Below are 19294 nucleotides of genomic sequence, written 5' to 3' on the forward strand. Positions count from 1 at the left end.
ATCTTCTTGTGGACAAATGTTTAGGGGAGTATTATGGTTTGGATGTGAGATGTCCCCAAAAAGCTCATGTGTGAGACAATGCAAGAAGGTTTAGAGGGCAAATAATTCGGTTAGGAGAGCCTTAACCCAAATAGTGAATTAATCCCCTGATGAGATTAACAAGTGGAAACTGAAGGTGGGTAGTGTGTGGCTAGGGGAGGTGGGTCATTGGGGGCATGCCTTTGGGGTATATATTTTGTATCTGGCAAGTGGAATCTCTCTCTGCTTCCTGAGCATCATGTGAGCTGCTTTCCTCTGCCACACTTTTCTGTCATGATGTCCTGCCTCACCTCAAGCCCCAAGGAATTGAGATCTCTGAAACTGTGAGTCCCTAAATAAACTTTTCCTCCTCTAAAATTACTCGTCACCTCAAGCCCCAAGGAATTGAGACCTCTAAAACTGTGAGTCCCTAAATAAACTTTTCCTCCTCTAAAATTACTCGTCAGGTCTTTTAGTCACAGCAGCAAAAAAGCTGACTAAAACAGGGAGCACACATCAAAATACTTATGCCTAAGTGCTCTTACATGATCTTTAAAATGCCCAGCACTGTGCCTGACATTTAGAAGGCATGCAAAATATATTTGTTGAATAGTGAGAAAACAGAAGCAGACACATAGAGAACAGAGGTAGGAGTCATTAATCCCCCAGGAAGCAGAGGTAGACACAGTTTCCAGGAACAGGAGGTGGGATGTAACTGACAACCCTTCAGTTTGGGGCCCACTGAGAACTCTGAGGTTCATGGAACAATATCAGATATATCATCAGGATTTGGGCTGCTGTGTTTACCTATACTCTTTCTTTTCTAGTAAGATTTGCTCATGGATTCTGTGTATCTGGGCCTGAATGTTGTTTAATTTTGTATATACAAGTAGGGAAAAGTATTCTGAAAAGTCTGATTTTGTAGGGTTCCTTGTCCCTCTGGGTCCTCTACTTTGACACTCATATTTCCATTTTGTCTTCCCCTTTCCCTCTTTTTGCATCATCTCCTCATCTCCTGTAATCATTATGATGACTGAAAAAGTTGTTGTCATAGACACTACATTTGTCTCTCTAAGGGAGAGTGGAAGATTTGGAGGTGTAGTGGCCATCATGGGACACAAAGTAAGGAACATGGGTGTTTTAGGTGCCAGAATCCCAAGCAGCACAATTCAAAATGCATCTACTTTGTGATAATATCATTCTTATGCTTTCACACATGACATTTCAGGTGTCCTAGCTCAGGGCTTCCCGAATAGCTACTGTCCTGCCCTCACCTCATCAGCTGGGCGCCGATGCAGGCAGTGGGGGTTGAACTTGTTGACATGCAGCACATGAATGGCACATTTGATGCTGAGATGATGTAGCTGGCTGGTGACTTTTAAGAAGAGTAAATCATTCTGGAAAAGAAAAGTTTTGGTTGATGAGCCAATTTCCAAAGTGACAAAAGACCCCAAAGGTCCCTCCCAGACCAAACAGACAAGTCTTCCACATTTCAAGAAGGTGCATATGGATATTGTGATAAGCTTCTTTTATCATGATGGTTTATACTATGCTGCTGGGCACCTCTTATGGAACAATCAATACCACTTCAAGGACTTCAGAGTATGAGGGAAAAGATGGAATCAAGCTTAACATAACAATCATGGACACATCTGAATCAAACGCTCACAGAAACAACTGAAATATTTAAAGGAAAAGTCCTTACCACAGTTAGGTATTGGAGCATTCGTCCGTCAACTCTGGATTCATGAAACTGGTCTTTGTATTGGGGTAAGCCAATGTCATCAAGCCACCCTATGAATACAGAAAAAACAGATGTGTTAGGATTCTTGAGAATAGAAGCAACAATTATCATTTTGAGGTTCCAGTTTTATTCAGAAGGTTTAGTAACCCATCTGCCTTTCACAAGGACACAGCTGTCTTTGAGGCCACATTCAACAGGGAAATTCTTTCTATCCTTAGGAACAGTCAGATATATAATTAATACATTTATGCCTGTCCTTACGTGTCACCCAAATGTGGTCCAGCAGTGCAGACTTCTCTTCCTGCTTGGTGTTGATGGCTTTCACTGCTAAAACAAGTTTCTTTCTGTGAAGAGGGTGCTTTATTCCTAGTTCCTGAAATTGAAAGATGAAGAACAGATGTAAAATCTGGCAGACAATTTAGTCTTCAGAGGATGTTGTGTCAGGGTGGAGATACTCTAAGAGTGTGGCAGGGGATCTCTACATGGGCCCCTGGGATGTCAACCTGCATTTACCAAGGAAATCCCAGTCTTCCTGTCCATCTTCCTGTGTGTGTATGGGTGGGGTCCCTTCACCTTCCCATGCACTGGTCTGGAGAGAAATGGGAGCCTCCTCTTCCTGTGCTCAGCCCTTACCTTTTCCATGTCCTGGGGGGTAGCTGTCAGTAAAGTGTGGCCAGACGTCACCCACTGCCTGGCAAAGATCACATACTGAGCCAGGCCGAAGTCCTCAAGCCATGAACATACACGCTCTGTGCTCCACTGGGCAAAAGGGGCATTGGCGTCACTGGGAAGCAGGAAAGCAGTATGCTCTTGTGAGTGGAGAGCCTGAGGTTCTGCATATAATAAAGCCTCACCAAAAAGGAATAATCTTTTAACAAACAACCCAACCATGGTTGCTGAAGGAAACTCCACAACACACTCACATGAAGTACACTCAAGCCCCTCAATTACAAGTGATATTCAAATCCAGCTACTTAGAACATGGGACAGCCAACATAATCCTCAAGAGACTGCAGTCAATAGGTCCACATATACCTGAACATGCCACAACCCCAGAGCATGGTCCTATTAGGAAGAATACCCACAACTAACTCATTTTGTCCATAAGATTCAACACTCTTTTTAAGGAAAACACTTAGAAAGCTGGAAAAAGACAATCAATTCTCTAACATTAAAAAAAAAAAAAAAAAAAGCCATCCACTCAATGATAGCTAATGTTAACTAAATACTAGGAACTTTCACATTAAAATCAATAAAAAAGACAATATATTTTTATCCAAACTTATTAATAACAGTACCCTGAGGATTATATCCAGAATATTATAATATTTATTAGAATAAATAAAAGTAAGAAGTATAGCTATTAGAAAGATAGAAATAAAAGAAAGTAGCTCTTTCCAATTAGGTCTGACTACTTAGCAAGCTAAAGAGAGTTCAGTAAGGTGGCTAATAATAAAAAACACATACATATACATATACATATATATGTATGTAATATGTATATTACATGCAAAATCAACATTTTCTGCACCGTATCCATGCACAGCTACAAAAGTATTTATTAAAACAATAAAAATTCTCATTCATACTAACCAAAATTATAAATTGCCTAGAAATTGCCTTAACAAGGAATGTGTGGACCCGTGTACCTGTGTATGTGATTGTGATGGGGATGGGGATCAGAAGGTGGTAAAGTGGGGTGCTGTAGTAGCCATAATACTCAACTGAGCAACATCAAAAAAGACATGAATAAATGAAGAACTGGATCATGTTCCTAGACAGTATGACTAGGTATTAAAAACAACCATTCTTAAAGACATCAATTTTTCATTTCAAGTGTGAATATAATGGCACATTAAAGTCCCAAAAGAGACTTTGGGGCAGGGAGTGGACAAAGCAACTTTATATTCATTTCTAAAAATAAATGGGGACTATGGAATATAGAAGACTAAATATTCAGAAAGACTTCTTTCCAGGAAAGTACAGTTGTCTCTTGGTATCCACAGGAAATTGGTTCTAGGACCCCCTGCAGATGGCAGATTCTGAGGGTGCTCAAGTCCCTTATATGATATGGAGTAGTACTTACATACAATCTACACATATCCTCCCATAGACTTTAAATCACATCGAGCTTACTTATAACACCTAATACAATGCAAACGCCATGTAAATACTTGCTATACTGCACTGTTAGGAAATAATGGCTAGAAAAAGTGTGTGCATGTTCAGTGCAAACCGTTATAAGCCTAACTACATCTTTAGCAGTCAGTTGGTTTAATGTGCAGATGCAGAACCAATGAATACAGAGAGCTGACTACACCCCTAACATGCAGGAAAACATTTTTTGAATACCTGGCTGAGCTGTTCTTAAAGGGAAGGGATTTTTTTAAAGGGCCAGAATGGCAATAAAGCACCATTCTAGAACACTGGAGATGATGTTTACTCTAGGGTAGGATGGAAGTTGATTTAGTCTTTCTTCTAGTATGACTGTTTATGTTTACTTTTATTATGAGAGTTTAAAAAGTTTCAGCTTCACAATTTTTATAATTTGTATTGTCATGCATGTTTTTAGAATCATGGATTAAATTTAGGAAAATGTCTATCAAGTATCTTTTACATGTGAGTGTTAAAACCATATAGCATTCAAGTTTTCTAGTGCCATGGTTAATCTTAAATATTCTTTGAATTGACAATATTTATTAATTGATGTGTTATCCATGCTCTTGTGATAGTAGCATGCATGAGTTTCATGTTATCTTTACTGATGTAGCATATCATGTAAAATCAGCAAGAAATTTCAGTCTTTTTACTTGTGTTTATATGACTTGCTTTATATGATTAATACTTGAGAACTTATTTACTACCTCTATTTGAAATTTGGGCTGGGACTGTGGCTCAGTGGTAGAGAGCACATGTCTCACACTTGAGGCACTGGGTTCAATCCTCAGCACCACATTAAAAAAATAAAAATAAAGATTTCTCTTTATTTGAAATTTATCTCTTGCATTTACTACTTTTGATATGGTCTACCATTTTTTGCTGTTGTTTAAAATTTGTTTCTTTTAAAAAATTTTTAATTTTTAATTTTGGGGTGGATGGGTACCAGGGATTAAACTTAGGGGCACTTGACCACTGAGCCACATCCCCATCACTATTTTGCATTTTATCTAGAGACAGAGTCTCACTGAGTTGCTTAGCACCTCACTTTTGCTAAGGTGGGCTTTGAACTTGTGGTCCTCCTGCCTCCAAGGCCGCTGGGATTACAGGTGTGCACCACTGCACCCAGCTATAATTTGTTTCTTAATATGAGAACAATTTATCTGTTCCAATGCTCATTTTATCACTTTTATTTCACATGTTGTTAGGTTTTTATTTCATTCATCCTCTCATTTCTGGAAATTGGGGGGAAAAACAGAGATTGTATATATTTGAAGAGCATTTTAGTTTTGAAGGGGGAAAATAAGAATTTTTGAGATCATAATATAAAAACTTCTGTCCTTTGGATATTTCAACCAACCTAGAGCTCTGGTCCTTATCTTTGTAGTCTTCTCATTTATTGTTCTGTATACCCTCCCCACCTGCCTTGTGTTGTTCCTACAATATCAGATCCAGAACTCCTGAGCTTCTTTTAGAGCTAGATCCCCCATTCTCTCTGCCAGAGGTATGGCTGAACATGCAAGGAAATCATTTAGAGATGACAGAGAAAGAGCTTCTTATACACAGTCAAACTACTTGTTTTATTGACATTTTCCAAAACATCTTTCCAAATTGCTGTTAAAATATACTGAGATTACCAATCATGCCACTCCTGTGGTAGGGGAGAGCGCATGGCACATTCATGATCGCATACACTTCATTAGCAAGTACATTCCTGACAGGAGAGAATTTCTGTTTTGACTAAGCATTCAAGAGAACCAAATCTCCTGCTTAAGAGTTTGCAGATTGGTGACTGGAAAGAATTTCCACAGACTAGGTTCTGTTTTATACATCTCAAATACGATTTTGTCTCCACTATCCCATACTTCTGGCACGGAAAGTTAGAGGACACATTCATTTTGGAACATGACCTCTGATGTGCATTTCTAGTGCTGGGCAATGAGCAAAATGAGAAGTAGGGGTGAGTACTGAAGCTGTTTTTATGCAAGGATAGCTAGTTAACTAAATCCAACTGTTATGGTTTAGATGTTAGGTATTCCCTCCCAAAGCTCGCATGTGAGACAGCGCAGGAAGGTTCAGAGGAGAAATGACTGGGTTGTAAGAGTCTTAACTCAATCAGTGAATTAATCCCTAATGGGATTAATTGAAGTGGTAGCGTGTGACTGGAGGAGATTGGAATTGGGGCATGGCTATGGGGTATATATTTTGTATCTGGAGAGTGGAGTCTCTCTCTCTCTCTCTGCTTCCTGGTGATGCAAGCTGCTTCCCTCTGCCATGCTCTTCCGCCATGATGTGTTCTGTTTCACTCGAGCCCCTCCCCCACCAGGAATGGAGCCAGCCTTCTATAGACTAAGATCTCTGAAAGTGTGAGTGCTCAAATAAACCTTTCTTCCTCTATTGTGCTGGTCAGATCATTTAGTCACAGCAGTGAAAAAGCTGACTAAAACACTAACCAAACAAAATATGAAGTTGTGGCAGGTTATATCCTACTTAATCTCAACTAACTGGATCTCCAACTCAATTTCACCTCAACCAGTTAGTTCCCAAAGAGCCCCAAGTCTACTCCATCATCATCTGATAAAAGGGAAAGTGTAGATGAAGGCAATACTGGAATAAAAGGACTCATCAGACTAAAAACTGTTTAAAATACCTTATGTATGCAAAAATTTCCAAACACTTAGCCCTGTCAATACACTGATTGATCTTCTCTGAACCCTGGAATGGGCCTATACAAGTAGGGGCCCTGAAAGCCTCCTTACAATCATGATATATATATGACTCTGACCATGAGTTTGTGAAAAAGTAAAAAGAAAAAAAAAAAAAAAAAGGCTGGTGGTGGTAGGGAAGTAATCTGATTGGAGACCTTTCACAAACCTGGGAATCTTGAATGGTATATCAGCTCAGAGAACTCCTCCATAAAGAAGGGATCCAGTCTGTAGCTTTAGAGTCTGTCTGCATTAATCATTACACTTTAATGGCTTTTTCCTGGGGCACAAAAAAACAAAAAATCCTTATGCTAAACTTACATATTAAGATAAATTCCCAAATGGATTATTTAAACAAAGTTTTCTAAAAATCATAGAAAAAATTTAAAGCAAAATAATGAAAGAAACCACGAGAAAAAGTTGATGAATCTCATTATATGTTAAAATATCACAAACAAAAATAAAATTCTGCTACAAGTCTAAAAATACTTTGCCACAATTTTTAGACATGGGCTTAATATCTTCACATTTGGAGAGCAGACAGAAATCTATAATAAAGACATTGATGACTAAATAAAATTGGAAAAATGCTGATAATTCACAAGAGGAATTAAAATAAAAACTAAATTAACAATAAAAATGCATTTTTTGAGGTCTGTAAAAGAGAAATGTAAACAAAGAAAAATTTGAAATTTCTATGACTGACTAGGCTGTGTGGGTGATAGGCTCTTCATTCACAGCAGTGCTATCTAGATGTAAAATCATAAAACTGCACATGTGGAAAAAATAAATTAGATTTGCTCTTCTATAATCAGAGAGTGCTCCTACAAAATGTTACAACTATCTATTTAAAAGATAATTTGTCATCAGAAAAAGAAGAATTGGGGTTGGAGGCTATTAGTAGTAAAGTACTTCTACAAGAATATTAGTGACAACATTTTTTTAAAGGTTCTGCCTTGATATCTACAAATAATGGAGGACATTAGCATATAATTCCATCAAATTTCTTTTTTTATTTTTTAAAATTTATTTATATTTTTAATTTTTTACAGACTGCATTTTGATCTATTTTACACAAATGGGGTACATCATTTCGTTTCTATGGTTGTAGGCGATGTAGATTCATACCATTCGTGTAATTATACATGTACATAGAGTACTGATATCTGTCTCATTCTACCATTTTTCAGACCCGCCTCCCCTCATTTCCTTCTTTATAATCTAAAGTTCCTCCATTCTTCTCTCACCCTCCCACCCTCTCCACTCCCATTATATCAAATTTGATTCAGGGTAATAAAAGCCTTTTTTTCCCATCAGCAAATTCATCTTTGTTATCATAAGCACTGTTAAGACAAACACAGCAATCTCATCAGGACTCTTCTCTCCTGTTCCCTTTATCAACCATTGTTTATGATTAACAAAGCACAAAGACATCATTACAACAAAGCAGCTCTGTGGCTGGAATAAGTTATTTCCTTTGGCAGAGGTTTCTGACACTGGTTATCCCTCACTCTAAAGTGACTGGCAGAATGCAATGGATTCCCCCACCATGCAGCCCCACTCTGCGAAATACCTGGGAGGTCTTCTAGGTCCCTAAACACTGACCCAGTGATTCCCCTTCTAGAATCAGTCCTTAAAGAGATAGCCAGAGTCTCACCATCATGGACATACACAAGACACCAATTAAAAAACAAAACAAAAAACTGTAAGTAAAGAGCAGAAAAAGCCGTAAAGTAGAAGGAAGAGAACAGGGAGGAGGAAGGGGAAAGGGAAGTTCTGGGGACTGAATTAGAACAAATTATATTCCATGCTTTTATACTTATGTCAAAATGAATTCTATTGTTATGTATAACTAAAAATAATCAACAAAGAAAAATACATAAATATATTAAAGACAATAAAAGAAACTGCCAGAGTTGGAACAAAGATGAATCATTCAAGTTTACTACAGCTTTATTTTTTCCATTTCAGAAAAACCAGAGATAACAGTAATGCCTAAATTAGGAAAATTACTAACTAAATTAGAATATCTAATTATGGAATATATAGGTAAGTTTTCTTTGGCTCTGAATTGGTCTTTGACTTCTCAGACCATGTCCTTAGATTCCCTGGCCTCTAAAAGCCGATATTTACTGAGTATTTACATTTTTGACTAGAAGCATCAACACTACCCTCCTTGATCCTAGGGGGAGCAGACACAGGAAGTCTCTACACCCTCATGTTTCTTTTCCAGGTACCTGAAATACAACCGAGGTCTGGGGATACTCATTAAATAAGAGGTAGATGGGAAAAGTCCTGTGTCTCAAACACCAGGAAGATCTGGCAAAGTATGGAAACCTGCCCATGGCAAGCTATGAAAGGGAGTATCTCATTCACATGCAAAATAAACTATGGTTCCCTTTCACAGGGGATGCAGGACTGTGGACAATAGAATGTATTTAGGGAAATGTTCTTCCCTGCAGTTAGAATCCAGACTGCATTATTTCAAAGAACTAATATTTGAGTTATGTGCACTTTATCCAGTAATTACCTGGAGGTCACACCAGTAGATGGCAATCTCAAGGTCACTAAACTTAAGAGAGTTAGTCCAACTTTTCACCTTTGGGTTAGATTTTAAATGGTACAATACAATCCTGCAGAAGGTCCCAGAAGAACTGACCTAGACTCTGTAATGCAGACCTAAGGAGATATTCTGCTGGTGTGAGCTATGAGAACTGCCTGAAGAAAAAGGAGCTTCCCCAAAGCAAGAGTAAAGATTAACCTGTTTAGGTTTAAAAGGAGACACTTTCTTAGAGCAGGAAAGCTAAGGAAACGGGGTAAAGATATTAACTGGAAAGTGTCCACCAAGGACACCTCTGAAAAAGCTTAAGGTTTCTTTATACTTTTTTTTTTTAATTATGGCATGATGCAAAACTTACCATTTTGATTCCAGTGCCACTCATGCTTTAGCAGTTACCATCACTCAGTAAAATATGGCACACTGAGACTATGCAATCTGCTCCACTAACACCCTCCTATGGAGTCTGTGGAAGGAGAGGGCTGGCCCAGAGGCAATAAGAGGATGTTCTCTTTTCCAAATAGACTAGAGGACGTTGACTTTTGAGTGGTAGACAACTGGTGCTTGGGTTAGATGTGCAGTAGCTCATGTAGTCCTCATAAGAATTTCTTAATAAAATACTCAAATTTAATCCCCATTTTACAAACCAGAAAATGGAAGAATAGAGAGGTTATACAACTTAGGAAGTGGTTGAGCAGAGATTCCAACTCATGTCTGGGATTCTAGAATCTGTGCTCTTAATGGTTGCAACTAAGCTTCTCAATCCAGTGTGCAAAGGCATTGCTAGTAATGGGTTATAGATATGCCGAGCTGTTGTGGGCCCTCCTACCCCAGCCACTACCAACCACAGAGAGCCTCTTGACTTTTCCTCAGTTTCTTAAGATATCTATCAGCATGAGCAATGTTGACAAGTGTCAAAGGGGCAAGCTGAGAAGCTCTGCATGAAGGGTTCTTGCCATCCATCTCTGGAGGCTCTGGGACATCCAGTCCCTTGTCCCACTCCAACCTGGGAAGAATTTCATGTAGTTCTTCATAGATAGACTAGAAGGATCCTTACCTTTTCTGTCCCTTAGAATCTCTGGTCCTAGAGAGTCTTGGCCCTGCGGTTGCCCGGAGCCCACCTCGTCGAAACTCTGCCATACCTGGTGCATCAGTGTTGAAATTTCCTGATTGAGTTCTTCGGATTCTGCATGGAGAGGAATCCATGGAGATTGTTAGGGATAACCTGAGCACCTAGAGGCAGTGTAACCGCTCCTTTGCAGGTAGGGCCATGCAGTCCAGACTCAGGGCAGTGCTATCTCCTCATGCCTCCCCAGAAATCAAAGATAATGACCTATGACAGCTCCTTCATTGGGCTTGCATCTCACTTCTAAGCCTGGGATGGGCCACTCCCCATGGGTGTCAAATTATAGGTTGCTGCCTGATAGGAGACTTCAGTCTCATTTCATAGACTATGTCACTTGGGTTAGCAAGAACTCAGCTTTCTGTCTTCAAAGATTCTTCCCAAAGAAGGAAGACCCCAGTCCCATCTGTGCCTCTCCCAAAGTCCATGCAGGATAAGTTGAAAAGAATATCATTAGGATGTGTGTGATGGACAGATGCCTAGAATGAATGACATGTGTAAGGACACTGGCTATATTTAATAGATACCTTTCATGTATATCTCTGCTTCTCCGGGCCCTGAAAAAATAACTCCAATCCTCTCTGTACATGACTGCTCCATTTTAACTGCTGTTTCAGTGTCTGATGGACCAGGTACTTAGGTAGACTGTTTATTGAGTCAAGAAGAAAATTAATTTTAAGCAATATGATTATAATCATCAACACCAACTTACTTTCCCCAGAATTTCTTGATTCCTTTGGGGCTCCGTTTACCATCTGGTGTCAGAGGGGACTGGGGGCTTGACTCAGTACCCGATGAGGTGGAGGAGAGTTCATTGGCTATGGCAGGATTTTCCCAACTGCTTTCTGTGTCTCCTGAGGTTGAAAAGATGGAATGATATGTGAATCAGATACAGGAATGATCTTTGGACCCCTCTTCCCCAAGCCTGGGCATCCTATTTGGAGTCCAGTAGGCTATCCAGCTCTACGGCGCTCTGCACCAGCATCCCAAAGGCCAGTAGGGGCTCAGGCACACTCCAGACTTTCCCATTAAGGATTAGTGAGCTCAATGTTTCAAATCTGAGTGAGCTAATGTCATCAAATTTTAAAGGTTGGGCCCAAGTTTTTGTGGATTATTCAACAAAGACCATGTTTTCTTCTCAGAGGGAAATGCAGGCATGCAGGCAGGAGGGGCCATGGCTAAACATTTGGGGTGGTGGTAGTAGGATTGGTAAATGGGAAGCAAAAGCATTCTCATTCTTCACCTCACCTGGTACAGGTACAGTACCTAATACAGGGGCACTGACACTCCGGCCACGATCTCCAGCCAACCAAGAAGCAGAGAAGCCACATGAAGAAACAAAGAGAGGCCAAAGTCCAACCCAACAGAGTTACAGGGAAGCAAAGAAATAAACGAGTGTAATAAAGCAAGAGAGAAAAACTCAAAAAGAAAAATAATCCCATGAAGAAGAATGGCGTCAGTGGTGACTGAGCTTAGCCTACAGGATCAGTACACTGAAAGAAGGTGTCAAACGAGGGGCCAAATGCCAGGTACCACTTCCTAGCAGTCTGAGGTGTCTGTCTACATGTGGAGAAAGGGAGAGAGAACAGTAGTGACTAAATAACCTGGGTCACATGAAGCTCTTACACAGGTATCAAAGGTCATTCAGTCAGACTAGAATGTTCTGAAGCTGCTGTGAGTCCAGTCTGAGTGTCACTGGACACACTCATTTAAAGGTTTATCTAGAGCTCCTGTTGCCCACAGCAGAACTGGCCTTCATGACCCAGCACTCAGGCTGGCTTAGAGAACAGTTGGGTAGAGGAGTCAGAGGAAGGGAATAGTCTATTAGGACTAGAATATTCCCTCCTGGTTCCATGAAATCTGCTGGTGCCATTGGGGGAAGATGACCTATTTTGGATGAAAAGTAGCGAAGACCTCATGATTTCAGAACCTAACCTCCAAAAGGATACCTGTGGGATGACATCTTTGCCCGGTGACCCCTGACTTTATTTGCCTAAAGAAATGCTCTCACTTGGAAGAGTGTATACTATAATCCTGCTGGGAGGCAACAGATAAGGCAGAGAAAGGAGAGAAAGACCAGGAGATCAGAGAAAGGAAGGGTTGATGGGCAGGAAGGGTGAAAGGGTATATAAGAGGATGGGAAAAGAGGAATCGTGGGAAGGACAGGCAGGGAATAAAGAGAGGAGGAACAGAAGAATAGAGGAAAATAGGGTGGAGTAATTATACTTAGAAAGAATAGAGTACATATACAGGTTGGGTTTTCTCAGATGCTGGTTTTTACCTGAAGAAAAAGCTTGCCCAAGCAGGGAGCTACAAAAACGGGATTAATGTGAGGTACAATGTGCACCAGCACCCAACCCCAACATTCTCAACCATGGGCTGCAATGGCAGGCACAGGGATCTTGTACAATAATTGGAAGTGCCAAAGACATTGCTCTAGCATCTACTAGACCAAGGGCTGGACACTCACTCAGCCTTAGCAGGTTGCTTCCTGCAGTGTCAGGCTGGGAGGTGGCAGGAGTAGATTTAGCAGCTTCACCATTGGGCGTGGATCCTGAAAGTTTCCCAGGTAATGTAGGGTATTTCTGTTCCACCAGGAAAGAGCTGTCCTATTGGAAGGAAAGAGAGAAGGAGAAATGCTTAATTAGTCCTGAGACTCAAACTAAAACCCAGTTAGGAAATCCTTGGATACCCAAACAATTCTGTTCTCCAAGAGTTCATTGAACTTGATTTAAAAACAAAACAAAACAAAACCCTCAAAGATCATTTAGCCTAGTTAGCCTAGGTAGGAAAGGGGACTAGAGTTCTGAGAAAGGGAAAAATCTGCCCACACAGTGAGACAGGACTAGAGTCAAGTCCAATTCAGGAATGACTACTATTGCCTGTGAGCAAAAAGTAGACATGTCTTATGAAGGGAGACTTTGCCACTTGGCCTAGTGTTTGTAAGTTTAATGAATTAATAGCCATGAATTAGTCTTTGAGTTCTTCAAATACATAAGCCAGAATTCTCTACCTAGTATGTTATCTCATACATAGATATGAGGTATATATCATATATACTTATCTCATACACACACACAAATATGTATGTGTGTGTAACCTGTACATGTAAAAATCTTTCTCTCTCTCTATATATATATACACACACACATATATTTGATATGTATATATGTATATATATATGGTCTGGGTTTCCCTATTCTCCCCAGACCTGCTTTCCTGCAGGCAGTAAAGATGTGCTTTTCCTGAGTAGGACCCTCATTCAGACCAGGTCAGGGCAAATTTCTTCAGGGGTTTAGGCAAGTGCATAAGTTATGTGGATCATGGCTTAAAGAAAGTTATGCTGTAGCAGGAATTTTAGAATTTAAATTTGAAGCAGAAGAAAAATGTCTGTTTTGCGATAATAGTTCTTTTGGAAAACATCATGCTAAGGCAAATTAAGGAGGTATGCACATACTCAGGGAGATGACAACAGGAAATGGGCCAGAGGACTATATGCCAACACAGAGTTCCCTTGGAAATTTAGGATTATTATCTAAGGTACATTGTCTGAGGCATGGCTTTGGTACAATGGACCCTGTGCTTGAACCCTGGCCATATAAAAAGACCCAAAGAAGCAAGTTGATTAAAGAGGAAGAATAGCATTAATTTGACCAAGAAATATATAATGGCCCTTAAATCTGCAAACTTGGAGGAAACAGTAAATGCATTTCAAGAGCAAGAATAAAAGAGGAGAGAAATAACAGCAATGTTGTTGAGAGAAACAATAGTAGATCACTTGATTGGACCAAGAAGAAAAGTTACAGGAAAGACAAGATGGATTGTGAAACTGGCAAGTCAGGACAATAATGGGAGACCACTGTGACTGAGACCTCTTTGCGATTTCATTCAGCTACAAGTCAAGTGTTCGATATATTTCTGAATTCAGTTTGTTTATAAATGCATATCCTAGAAATGCAGTTCATTCATTGAATATAGAAAATAACTTCCTATAATTAAGCTCAGAAAGGGGAGAGGTGGAGACTAAATTGTTAAAGAATTCTGAAAGAACTGGTTAGTGAGTAGAAGTAATTAGAACTTCAAGAGATGAAGACCATGAGGTTTTCAAACTCCTCATGACCCAGGAGGTGGAAGTTTGACATGATCAGACATGTGGACAAGAGCAACAGTTTCCCAGTGCTAGTTCAAGCACAGGCTACTTCACTCTTGCAAAAACAACATGAATTTCCAGGTTCCTCCCTGCCCATGTGAATCAGACCCTTTGGAGCACACCCCAGAGTCTGTATTTTTAACAAGCGTCTCAGATTATTCTGCTACACAGTCAGATACTAGAACTTCTGACCGTGGGAAGGTCGTTTTCAGAGTTCAGAAAACTGAAGGACCTGACTCCAAGTTCCGTATTACACAGGAAGTAAAGGAGGGGGAAGGGTTCTCTAACAGATTTTTGGCAGTCTCATCACACAAGCTCCCCCAAGACAGGGCAGAGATGGCCAAGCACAAGAACTCTGATGTGGGTCACCAGTAGAATTTCCTGAGGAGCTGAGATGCAAAGAGAACATGCACTTGACCCTAGGATAGGGCTCCAGACCTGTAAGAAAGACAGTACAAGGAACCAAGGACAATGGAGAGGGCTCTCTGAGCTCTGTTCAGGCTAAGAAAAAAAACTGCCAAGAACCATTAGTTGCTGGGAAAAGCCATGCAATGTCAATATAGGTCACAGAGGAGACAGGACTGCTTGAGCCCAATTCTGTTCACCTGTCTCCAAGAAGAATAACCCTGGCTACCATGAAACGGAAACCCCAGAAGAAGAGAAGCACAGAACCTATTACCCAGCTGCTTTGATTAGAACAGAAAAGCAGCCTGCCAGAGGTGAGAGAGCCCACAGTATTGAGTCAGGCTGACTCAGGCAAAGTTCTGTCTCTTTAACCTCTCAGAACCTCTGTTCTGTCATTTTTAAATAGGGAATACCAATTCCTTCCTCTAGTCTGCTGTGAAATGACACATGCACAGTGTTTAGTGCACAGAGGACAACATAAGCAGAAGTGCTGAAATATACATGCTGAGTCCTAGGGGGACAGCAGTTGAGAAGAGCAGACCCTAAATCAAGGAAGGCACAGGTCAGACGACATCTAGACTATCAAGCCCAAGTCTGACTCAGGACTCAATTTAAAGAATCCACTGAGAAACTAATGCTTTAAGGCTGGTGATCCATACACATGGGAAGAGGGCGTTCAGCCCTGAGAACAGAACATAAGGGGACTGAGGGACTTAATTTTAGAACTATGAGGAGTAGCAGGGACTGAATCATCCCACAGGAGAGTCAGATCAGGGGATGCACATTCTGGTGAAGCTCAGCAGGCATGTCTAACAGTCAGAGCTTGAAAAGAATATAAGAAGTGTCATGATTTAATGACCTCTCAGTCACAGAAAGCAAGGGCCTGGCACCAAGGGTAGGGGATGCTATAGAAAGATTACTGCACCTGTGGAACAGTCCTGGGGAGGATATGGTGTGTGTGTGTGTGTGTGTGTGTGTGTGTGTGTGTGTAAAAAGGTGTCCATGTTGAACTAATTGAGACAACATAAGATTGCAGTTATGGTCAAAGTCATATAAGAATCAAACTTTTAATCTGGAGTATGCTCTCTTCATAAGCAATCTCCCATCACACATATTTCTTAGTTATTAAATCAGTGTCTTAAAGTTTGAGCTGGCAAGTCAGCTCTATTTCCAAAGGTGCAGGTGATTACTTACACATGTGCTTTAGAAACATCTGTGAATGACCTCCATGAAGTTGAAGAGGGAAGAGGGACTGCTGGGTGAAAAATACCATACAGCAGTTTCTAAAGGTAGGCTTTCAGTTTGTCAAGGGACTATACAAAGCCTGGGCACAAGGCTGAGACAAGGAAGCAAGTAGAAGACTTCTGTTCTATGGTTCAGATGGCCTAAGAAATGGCTGCCAAATTGTAGCACTGACTGATAGAAATACAAAAGTAGAGAGAAGCCTCTCATCTAGACAAAAAGAAGTGTAGAAAGATCTTCCTCTTACACTGAGTTAAGAGAACAGAGATATTCCATTCTATCACACTGGTAGGAAAATATAAAATGACCCTTTCAGGTTGAAGTACATGTGCAGTAAGGCCCCATGTCTCATATGAAAGGCAAAGGAGAGTCATGTACAATACATTCTCCCATATGATGTTATAAATAATGGGTGGGTGTGGATGAAATCATGCTAATTATATGAAGCTTCACTTCATCAAGGGCCCAACACTTGTGTGTACCAACCTGGAAACATAATCATCTTTCAAAACAGGTTTCCTAGGAGGAAGTAAATTCCAATGGAATTTTTAAATGTGATGTATTCATTAAAGGGAAGTTAAATGTACTTCTTTGTTTTTTGTTTTGTTTTGTTTTGCTGCACTGGAAACAAACCCAGGGCCTCAGTGTACTAGCCAAATGCTCACTACTGAGCTGCATCCCCAGCTCTACTCTTGAGTTTTTCAACCATGACATATCAGCACATAAAGGATGAGAGTTGTCATGCTCTTCTGTGTATTGAGATCACAGCATTCCCTGCCCAGTGACTAAGTCTAGAATGCCACTGAACATTAGTTTCTATAAAATGGTTAGTTTTCTATCTTTCTATAAAAGACTAGTTTCTATAAAATAGAGTCTATAAAATGGAGGTGATAATAATAACTCCTATTCACAGATAATACTGGTGAAATCTCATCATACACCTGGGTGCACATAAAAGTAAATTGGGAGGAGGAAGTTTTGTCTTTCTTGTAGTCCTCTTACCCCTATGGTAACATATTTTAAGGTTACAAAAACCATAACTTGTTATAACAGTCTGCAAACAGTTCAACAACAAAAGGGTGATAGTAACATGAAGTTAATGTACCTTGGGTTCTACTGCCGGGGAGAGCTGCTTCCCATTGACACACTGTGGAGTAACAAAAAGGGTTTCAATTATATGGAGAAAAAGAGATCTGTATTAGTTACAAACAAGTGAGGCCTATCCACCTGCATATATCTGGAAGGCTCATCCCCTCCCCCATCTTCATGTCAGGTAATCACCATCTCTGCCAGGAAATGCAGGTCCCTGTCCAATCCTGTGGATGGACACCTGGGACACTGCCAGCAATCTGATCAGGGAATTGAGAGGCATATGGCCATGGGAGCAAAGCCACTAGATGAGCCCATAGCTCCTGCCAACTCCAGCTTTTATGGGTCTCCATTGTGTCACCCGGGAGGCTGACACTGCTGGAGCCAGGAGAGAACATGCAGCATGGGTTCACTGGAGGCTCAATCAGGGCATGATTCCTTGTTCTGTAATGACTAAGTGAAAGAGCCTGTGATCCTCCACAAAGCCCTCCTTATTTTTCTAGATTATTTTAAAAAGTTGCTTCTTGAATCTTCTAATAATCCCAGACCTTACTCTGAGGATCATTTCCTTTATCCATATTACTTGATTCAAAATTTATGCAATGATCCTGAGTCCTGGGAGATAGAACCTGTATTCAAGATCTTCTCTGGCTTGATCTGATTCTTGCTCTGACCTTACTTCGTCCTATTCCCCACCATTCCCCAAAGCCTGCCTGTGCACCCATCAGCCTCTAACCCAGCCTTTGCCCACTGAAACCTCTTCTTTTACCCACTCTAGCCAACCTTCCCTGACTTATCTCTAGGATGCCTTGGGCTACACCAGACAGATTTTCTCAAATGTTCTTATAATTCTGCTTCCCCAGCAAACACCTCTCCAAGGTAGGGACCAGGACCCGCCTGCATATCCCGGCTCTGTGCTAGGCCCAAAGTAACTTGGTAATCTTTATGGATAGATTGACGAGCTGACCTTATCCACAGATTCACTTCTCAAATCTTCCAGACTACAGGAGAGCTTTTTCTGAGCCCTTGGAAAAACACAAAGTGAACAAAATAGTTATAAGAGAAAGAGAAACATGGTGTCATTCATACAGAAGGCATTCTAAATGCCTAACTAGTAGTCTCTCTTGGGCTCAAAGTAAAGGGCAGGAAGAAGAACCGCCTTTCACAACAGCCAACATGTAAGATGAGACTGGCCACCTTGGGAGACAGCCTGGTCCAACAACATGTTGGTGAGGGGCATGACAGCACCACTTAAGTCCCAATAAAAAGTTCTTCATGTTGCTCAGTTAGAATACACTTAACTCTCCTGCATCCATGGGAAGTAACTACTGTGTTATCTGTGTAACTATTCTGTGTTCATAAAGAAGACTAATGTCTGCAGAGTCAACGGACAGGAAAAGTACTAATGCTGACTTGTTTGTGAGTCTAAGAGTAATCCAGGGAGGAAGAAGTTGGTTCCTCCTGAGAATAGAGACAATTGCTCCAAAGCACTACCTGCTAAGATCCTCCAACACTCTGCTCTGGCCCTCTGTATCCTAAGCAGTCTGTTCAGAGGAATGTTGTTTTCATAGAGGCTACTCTGCAGAGAAGGGCACCAAATGGTTAGAAAAAGAGTCAGTGCCACCAGTGATCACAAAGGTAACCATGTGCCAAGGCTTCTTGGCAGTTATATTTCTCAGTTAATAGATATGTCAATTTTTCTTTATACATTGTGTCTTGTAAGTCCAGTCAGTGTGAGTTCCTCATTGTTATTTTCCCCTGAGTGAACTCTCATAAACTAAATCTCTAATTCTATAAAACTTAGGAGGGGCCAATCACACTCTCTGATATTGCTATTTTGTTCTGGGGCTAATGCTTCAGATTCTCTACAAGTTGGACTCGGAGAATAAAGACAGGAATATGGAGGCTCAGCACTATTCTGGAAAATCCTTTGATGCTTATGGTTTTCCCCAGACATGTTGGCTGAAAGAGCCTATTCATGGTGATGAAACCTCCATACCTCACAGAGACTAAGCTCAGAAACATGTTCTAAAGAACTGAAATGGGGATACAGAAATGGGTTAATTTCAGAAGGAGCCAGTCAGGTGGTAGCCAATGACCCTAT

General features: G+C 40.6%; 1 protein-coding gene across 20 annotated transcripts in view; it reads right to left on the reverse strand.

Annotated features, from left to right (window-relative positions):
- The window catches only part of Ppfibp2 (PPFIA binding protein 2), a 149066-nt gene that overhangs the window by 9310 nt on the left and 120462 nt on the right, over positions 1–19294 (reverse strand). For 13 of the 20 annotated variants that reach the window (XM_047516138.1, XM_047516128.1, XM_047516124.1 and 10 more), the window contains 10 exons: positions 18158–18215; positions 17207–17248; positions 12775–12913; positions 11553–11603; positions 11017–11158; positions 10239–10367; positions 2396–2546; positions 2024–2135; positions 1724–1812; positions 1293–1415 (listed from right to left, as the gene is read on the reverse strand). In XM_047516138.1, coding sequence (XP_047372094.1) covers positions 1293–1415; positions 1724–1812; positions 2024–2135; positions 2396–2546; positions 10239–10367; positions 11017–11158; positions 11553–11603; positions 12775–12913; positions 17207–17248; positions 18158–18215 — 1036 coding nt within the window. The remainder of the gene's footprint in view (positions 1–1292; positions 1416–1723; positions 1813–2023; positions 2136–2395; positions 2547–10238; positions 10368–11016; positions 11159–11552; positions 11604–12774; positions 12914–17206; positions 17249–18157; positions 18216–19294) is intronic. The other 7 variants (XM_047516126.1, XM_047516137.1, XM_047516131.1 and 4 more) reach the window with 2 other exon arrangements.

Source organism: Sciurus carolinensis, chromosome 11, assembly GCF_902686445.1.
Source record: "Sciurus carolinensis chromosome 11, mSciCar1.2, whole genome shotgun sequence".
NCBI classification, from domain to species: domain Eukaryota; kingdom Metazoa; phylum Chordata; class Mammalia; order Rodentia; family Sciuridae; genus Sciurus; species Sciurus carolinensis.